The 8,224-nt window shown below is 37.4% G+C and overlaps 1 protein-coding gene across 1 annotated transcript; it reads left to right on the forward strand.

The window, feature by feature from the left end:
* The first annotated feature begins 2,021 nt into the window (after positions 1–2,021).
* On the forward strand, positions 2,022–7,192 carry LOC107668220 (allantoicase-like). Its single transcript, XM_016460020.1, has 12 exons — positions 2,022–2,051; positions 2,404–2,500; positions 2,829–2,879; positions 2,975–3,062; positions 3,402–3,521; positions 3,605–3,684; positions 3,777–3,909; positions 5,576–5,731; positions 6,042–6,115; positions 6,195–6,303; positions 6,594–6,721; positions 6,817–7,192. The coding sequence occupies exons 2-12, from the start codon at positions 2,411–2,413 to the stop codon at positions 6,985–6,987; spliced, it is 1,200 nt and encodes a 399-aa protein (XP_016315506.1). The 5' UTR covers positions 2,022–2,051; positions 2,404–2,410; the 3' UTR covers positions 6,988–7,192.
* The last annotated feature ends 1,032 nt before the right edge of the window (positions 7,193–8,224 follow it).

Here is an 8,224-nt window from a genome sequence, read left to right on the forward strand (position 1 = left end):
GCTAGAGAACGCAAAAGGGAACGCAAATATCTTTGCGAGAGAACCCAAAAGTGTTGCGAGGGAACGCAAAGTTTCTCGAGGGAACGCAAAAGTTTTGCGAGGGAACGCAACGTTTCTCGAGAGAACGCAAAGGTTTTGCGAGGGAACGCAAAATATCTTTGCGAGAGAACGCAAAAGGGAACGCAAATATCTTTGCGAGAGAACGTAAAAGTTTTGCGAGGGAACACAAAGTTTCTCGAGGGAACGCAAAATATCTTTGCAAGAGAACGCAAAAGGGAACGCAAATATCTTTGCGAGAGAACGCAAAAGGGAACGCAAATATCTTTGCGAGAGAACGCAAAAGTTTTGCGAGGGAACGCAAAGTTTCTCGAGGGAACGCAAAAGTTTTGCGAGGGAACGCAAAGTTTCTCGAGGGAACGCAAAAGTTCCTCCCACCCCGAATTTTTTTCCCACCACTATGTCCCTTTAGGGGCTCCGTAGAACGCAAATATCTTTGCGAGGGAACGCAAAATATCTTTGCGAGAGAACGGAAAAGGGAACGCAAATATATTTGCGAGAGAACGCAAAAGTTTTGAGAGGGAACGCAAAAGTTTTGCGAGAGAACGCAAAAAAAATTTCCTCCCACCCCGAATTTTTTTCCCACCACATGTCCCTTTAGGGGCTCCGTACTAAAGCATTTATTAGTAAACTTTTGTCTGCTTTGTGAGAACATGAAAGCCTCAATACCTATTGTCATAATATTTAGTCTAGAAGGTGTGATGAAAGAAAGAAGATGAAAGAAAGATTCGTTTGAAGCAGGGTGAAGCCAGTTCGCGCGTGTGTGTGTGTGTGTGTGTGGGTGAGTGAGAGAGAGAGAAAGAGAGAGTTATACTATCATATTGATTAAATGATATTGGATGCAGTTCAGGGTAGGATGAGTGTGTTAGCATGAGTATGCATGCATCCAAACATGAACAGGTCCAAGGCCTTTATATTTGCAAGCACACATACATATGTGAACGTGAACATAAGCATTTTTTTGAGGCCGGGTCATTTTTGCCCTGGAACATCACAAGTGTAACAAGGTGAAAAATCTCCCCCAGAAAAGTATGAAAATGATCAAAAAATTTGTTAGAAGTAGGCTAGTTATACCCTTTGCGAACAAAGTCACAAAAATTCAGTCCAATGCGATAACATTAACTAGTATTTTCGGGAAAAATAAATTTTTTTCAGAGCAAAAAGGACCCGAACACCACATGAGGGTTAAACTGAAGCCCGAGCCCGTCCCATACCCGAGATCGTCTGACCCGACCCGAGCGGCACAGTTAAATTTAGAGCCCGAACCCGAAATCTTTTTTCCCCCCACAACGAATAGCCAATTTAAAAAAAAATGCTGTATTTCACGATTGCGTGCAACGGTCAGTAAACAAATACATGTAAAGAAACAGAATCATTAAGGCTCGGCCAGTTCACAAGGCAAAAGAAAAAACACTTACCAGTTATGAAAGTTTATGAACATCAGCTGCGGTCACATAAATTCTGCCGAGTTTTTGAATGGTTGTAGCTATACAAGATAATTCTTCCATCGTGCAAATTATGGTAATTTTCGTCAGTTAAGACTCGTTAGCATTCAGCCTGCTTTAAATCAGACACAGAGATGCAGTGCGGCAAGATCGCATTTATTTGAATTAATTATATCATTTATTTGAATTGGCGAGAGAGAGGGCTGAAAGTTGCGTGTGTGAACCTGCGTCTGCGCGTCTCTCACTACAAGCAATGAGGCTTAGCCTAGTTACTTCAAAAACAGCGATTTTACCCCCTCATTGCAGAGAAATATAACATAGTCAGTAGCCTGTCGAAGCTATTTTACTAATAAAAGTTTCCGTGCTGTGTTGTCGTGTGCAATAATGTGTGTGCGTGTTTCTATGAAAGCAGCGTAGCCTACTGCATATAGTTTTAGTTTAGCTATAAACCCAAGCCAGACCCGAACCCGAAGCTATTCATTAAACATTAACCCGAACCCAACCCGAAAGTATTTCGGAACCCGTTGGGTAGCAGACCTCTAGTTCATGGTAGTAATGTTATAGTATTAGTCAGGTTCTTATGGAAATTCAAAATAGAAACTGTAGGCTACGTTTCCGTTAATGTTACTACAAACGACCAATGATTGTGTTTTGAGATTCCACCTGAGATTCCATTGCTTTCATAATATGCAAAATGACTGTTGATCAAGATAGTGGACTTCGCTCTTTTTAAGAGTTTGTTTTGGAGAGAGTAACGTTAGTTAAATATTATAGTTAGTCAACCTATTATATAACGCGGAGAGTTAGTGATTCTATCTACAATTTTCTGCTTGGGTTCTTGTAATATTAAACGAAAGCTAAATTAAAAATTAGCATAACATTTAAAATCAAATCAAAATAGGCTAAACATGGCAAATCGACCAGTGCAAAAGGAGACCATCAGCCAGCCACACTTCCTACAGTTCAACAACCTCGCATGCGAAACAGCTGGAGGAAAGGTGAAAAACGTCTCAGGTTACTTATGTAACCATGGTTCCCTGAGTAGGGAACGAGACACTGCGTCCTCTTACTATAGTCGCACCGGTAGTGACGTCATGGCTGTCGCCGGCCAACGAGTTGGTGTTTTTTTTCAATGTATGCTTCAGACACGGGTCACGACGAGGCGTTCCCCATAGCGACCCCTAGAGGACGCAGTTCAAAGTTCCCATGAAAGGGAACGGTGCATTTGAAATATATGTATTGTCTTACTGTATATATATTCTGATATTCATAGATTGCGTTTGCACACTGAAATTGAAGAACAAACTACTAACGTTGTCATTAAAGGTGATTTTTGCTACAGATGAGTGGTTTGCCCCTGCTAGAAATCTTTTAAAGGTGAAGTCATTTGCATCTCCTCTGGTAATATTCATGTGTTCAGCATTTTCTAGTATTATTTGGTATTAATTATAATGATCTGAAATTATTTGAAGAGAGACCCTCCAGAATTCATAGCCTCAGCATTTACCGATTATGGGAAATGGATGGATGGCTGGGAAACCAGGAGGAAAAGAATTCCAGGTATTAGTCCATTTGCGCAAATCAAAGCGAGTTCACTGTAAAACTGTGAAATAGGGCTCTCTGTGTTCCTCATTTCTCTCTAATGAGCTGTAGTTCCATTGAGCCTGGATGAATTAGAGCAGAATAGCTGCAGGCTACTTCCTTCTCTCATCCATCCAGTCTCTGAAGATCTGTAAAATGAACGCATGAGAGAAAGATGTACTGCAATACTGAGACACTTCCTCATCTGATCAGGCTTTCAGGGCATGTTTTGTAATCTCATAGAGTGCTCTGTCTGTACTTACAACAGATTTCGGTGATCTCATGAAAGATGCATGTGTCTCTCATCTTGTGTTAAAGGTCACGACTGGTGCATCATTCAGTTAGAAGTTCCAGGAATTATTAATGGCTTAGATGTGGACACATCCTTCTTCACGGGGAACTATGCACCATTCACCTCCATTCAAGCTGCGTGTCTTGGTGGGTATCTATTGCTGCGGCCTTTAAGAACCAAAGTATAAGGTTACCTTCATTATGTCTAATACATGTCACATTTAATTCAGATCAGATGCCATCATTCACTCTTGAAGGAGATCGTACAGGCATGGCAGCTTCCCCGAGCCAGTTTGAAGCTGTGGCACAGGTGTAAACCATCATCCAGTGCAACAGATATTCATGCACATAATCATCAGTCTGTGTTTCTGAGGGAACTCATTCTGAATTAATGTTGAACAGCTTAACACAGACAGCTGGGAGGAGCTTGTCCCGATGATAAAGCTGAACCCGGGGTACTCTGAATCATGCCACAACTACCTGAATGTCACATACCCACACAGAGTTACCCATATCCGCCTCAACATATATCCAGGTAATACACCTTCCACCACATGAATCATTCAGTGCAATTTAAAAAAAAAAAGACAAAACAGAGAATGTGATCATTCATAATAATAAAAAAATGGCCCAGGGAGAGATGCTGGAGCAGAGCACCATCTTAGAGAGCCATTTGTTTTGTAAAATGAATACAAATGAAGGGTTGTAAAATGATAAAAAATATATTTATAATTTTTGTATTTATATACCACCTAAAAACTGGTACTATATGTATTTCACTTTTTTATGTGGTGTTTTATTTACTTATTTTTCTCAGCAGATGATTTCTTGCCCAAGGTGCTAACAAGAATCTTTCAGCAAATTGTTGAAACAGTTGTAGCTTTGACTTAAAGCTGAAGTGTATGATTTCCGTGCCACTAGCAAAAGTATTTGAAAATCAGTCAGAAATTAAAAAAAGGTACAAGACAGTGTACTTTACAGCTTTAATGAGGGAAAGAACCTAATGAAACATTGCTAATCACGTAACTGAATCTAAAACAATGGAGAAATACAAAAATATTGATTTAAAGATGGTGGCACAAATGCAAGATCATACAGTACTTTTGTCACATTTGTACAGTGGGCACAAACATCTCATTTTAATTCAAAATGCATTGTAAAACAAGAAAGTTTTTTTATTTTTTTTATTTTTAATTGGTTAAAATTAAAAATGAATGCCCCCTTTTAGTCCATATTTATTTATTTTATTGCCCCTGCTGATGATTGTTTTACTTTGTTATTTGTGACCCTGGACCACAAAACCTGTCTTAAGTCGCTGGGGTATATTTGTAGCAATAGCCAAAAATGCATTGTATGGGTCAAAATTATTGATTTTTATTTTATGAAGATATCCTTCATATCTATATGAAGATATTTTGTAAATTTCCTACTGTAAATATATTAAAACTTAATTTTTGATTAGTAATATGCATTGCTAATAACTTTATCTGGACAACTTTAAAGGCGATTTTCTCAATATTTTGATTTCTTTGCACCCTCAGATTCCAGATTTTCAAATAGTTGTATCTCGGCCAAATATTGTCCTATCCTAACAAACCATACAACCATGAACCACAAAACCAGTCATAAGGGTCAATTTTTCAAAATAACTAAGCTTTCCATTGATGTATGGTTTGTTAGGATAGGACAATATTTGGCCGAGATACAACTAGACAAAAAAAATCTAAATATTGAGAAAATCGCCTTTAAAGTTGTCCAAATGAAGTTCTTAGCAATGCATATTACTTATCAAAAATGAAGTTTTAATATATTTACAGTATGGAATTTACAAAATATCTTCATGGAACATGATCTTTACTTAATATCCTAATGATTTTTGGCATAAAAGAAAAAATCAATAATTTTGACCCATACAATGTATTTTTGGTTATTGCTACAAATACACCCCAGCGACTTAAGACTGGTTTTGTGGTCCAGGGTCACATATATAAAATGGAAATTTATTTTCAGAAAGCATATAGCATTGATTAACAACCTTGTAGTTTTTTTTTTTTTAGTTTTTTTTTGCTTTTTCTGGAAAATCAACCTACTTATAGTTGTCTCAACATATTAAAATAGTATTTTACCCTAGAAACAATGGAATAAGTGTTTTAACATAAAATGACACCTTAGCTTTAAATATTTTTTTTTATGTTTGGCAGATGGTGGCATTGCAAGGCTGAAAGTTTATGGCATTGGGAAAAAGGACTGGTCCACTGTGTCTAGTCAAGACCTAGTGGATCTTGTTGCCCTTGTCAATGGAGGTGTATGTGTGGGCTACAGCAATGCCCACTTCGGTCACCCACGCAATATTATCGGTGAGTGATTCTTTGGACTGACAAGTTGAAAAACATCTTAAAGAGGCATTATGGTCTTTTTGTTCAGTTGAGCCAAGAGAAGCATCTAAAATGCGGACCACTATTATAGACAACAATCTCTGCTTTCAATCAGGCATATCATAAAAACTCTGTCTGGACTGTTTCTCATTTTTAATAACGTCCTGAGAGAATACTACACATTACCCATAGTCTATTTAATGACTGTTTGGAGAAGATCATGGAATAACATGAGAGGTTTTGAGATCTAGATCAGTACTTTGTGATTGTCTGAATGTGTGCTTCTCTGTAGGTCTAGGGAGGGCTGACAACATGGGTGATGGGTGGGAGACAGCCAGACGCCTGGATCGGCCCAAAGTTTTAAAAGTAAAAGCAGTCATGTCATTTTAGGAAACTTCACAGAGATCAGTTAGATCCCACACTGATCTCATATATTGGTTTTCAGGTGGATGAGAAAGGCATATTACAGGTGCCAGGCTGTGAGTGGGCTGTTCTCAGACTAGGACATCCTGGCATCATAAGCAAAATTGAGGTAGACACCAACCATTTTAAAGGTACTTAAAGCATTGAATATTTATTTACATTTTGTAGCATTTTTTTGTCTAAATGTTTTCCATCTGAATCAACAGTATCTGTATGGAAGCCTGGTTCCGCCTCAGCATAAAAAAGTTAAAAAATCGTCAGATAAAAAGTTTAAAATAAGAAATAAAGTCATAATTACGAGAAACGATCAAATACAAAATAAATGGCTGCTGAAATTTCAGCTTTGCCATCACATTTTGAAATATATTTCTGTTTTGGTGAGCATAAGACACTTAAAAAAAACAAAAAACATTGTCCCTAGGAAATTTCCCAGACTCCTGCAAGATTGAGGCCTGCAGTTTGACCCCAGATGAGGAGAACAACTTAATTCGTAACCAGTGGCGCTCTGACAAAACCCCCAAGTGGAGAATTCTCCTTTCTCCTCAAAAAGTATGACTCTCCCATCCAAGAATTTAATTTGACTTCATCTTCAACTTTATTCCTTTTTGTTCTGTGTAAATGTGATCACAATATTTCTCATCTAGCTGAAGGCACATCACAGGCATTTGTTTTCTGGAGAGTCTGTGATGCAGTGTGGGCCTGTGACTCATGTGCGTCTGGTCATAGCTCCCGACGGAGGGGTCAGCAGACTTAGACTCTGGGGTCGACCGGTGTCAAACAACTTGACTCATCCTCAGCAAATCTCCAAACTGTAATGCCATCATGTATTTTCATTGCACAACTACAGAAGAATGAAGGTTGTCCGTTGTGATGTCAAATATTAACACCATAACGTTAATAACAACACTGAGGACTCAGAACATCATGTATACAATACTATGCATTCACCAAATAGCCTTTGCTATGGTACAGTATACAATGGAATTATTGTCAAGGCTAATGTTTCACAAAACACCAATAAAATACTCTCATAATAACTAAGAAGATGAGCCTTTATTCATTTTGTGTGCCTTGTATATTGCAGAATCTGATATTTTAGATATAAAAATAGTTAATAGTAAAATACATATTATACATCTAATACATTGTATCACTTTGTCACTATTAACATGAATGTTTGCCCAGATCAATTTTAATTTTAAAACAGTAATGTGAGGAGATGCAGACAGTAAGACAGTCTCAACTTAACCCATGTGTTTTGTATGGACATCATCCACGGACTGTACAGTTGCATTGTAAATAGCAATATGATGTCAATATGATGTAATCGACAAGATAATATTTTAACAACTAACATTTTTCATACATAATTGAAACGTTTTGCTTATGTGCATCATAGAAACCGCTCTGAAAGATAAAAATAATAATAGTAATAATAAAAATGACTGTTGTTGTTATTATATTACACTTAAAATAATTATAAAAATACTAAATGATGGTAATAATTATTATTTTAGTATTTTTTATAATGGTTTTTTATTGATATTTTTGTTGCTTTAAACTTTCAACTACAGTGCTATATTATAAAAGGAACAACAGTGTTGGAAAAAACAACAACTGCCTGCTGCATGTGTCCCTCTTTGATGGGCAGTATTTTCTAAAATATTTTGCTGACATTTTTCTGATAAAAGAACATGCATCAACAGGTCTTTGATTTAAACAAAATATGTCTGAGTCAATAAACGAATTGGAGCTTATCTCTATTTACATGAAAAGTTGCTGTTGATATATTCTTTTGACCTTTCTGTCACTACGTGCTTATCCCTCAGAACAGTTGGTTAAAAAAAAGAAGGTGGGATTTTGACATTCAATGACATGTTTCAAACTTGCTGGCATTTACTATGTGCAATTGCACAGCTAGCTTCTGCAGATGCAGAGATTTTCCAGTGAGCTGTTTTTCCCCCCTATCATTTTGTCATGTTTCTCCACAGATTAAAGCAGCGGTCCATAGCAGGACAAACTGTGTCGACATGGTGGAGAAAGATTCTGCAG

This window comes from Sinocyclocheilus anshuiensis, unplaced genomic scaffold (assembly GCF_001515605.1).
Source record: "Sinocyclocheilus anshuiensis isolate Anshui unplaced genomic scaffold, SAMN03320099.WGS_v1.1 scaffold1341, whole genome shotgun sequence".
In the NCBI taxonomy this organism is placed as follows: domain Eukaryota; kingdom Metazoa; phylum Chordata; class Actinopteri; order Cypriniformes; family Cyprinidae; genus Sinocyclocheilus; species Sinocyclocheilus anshuiensis.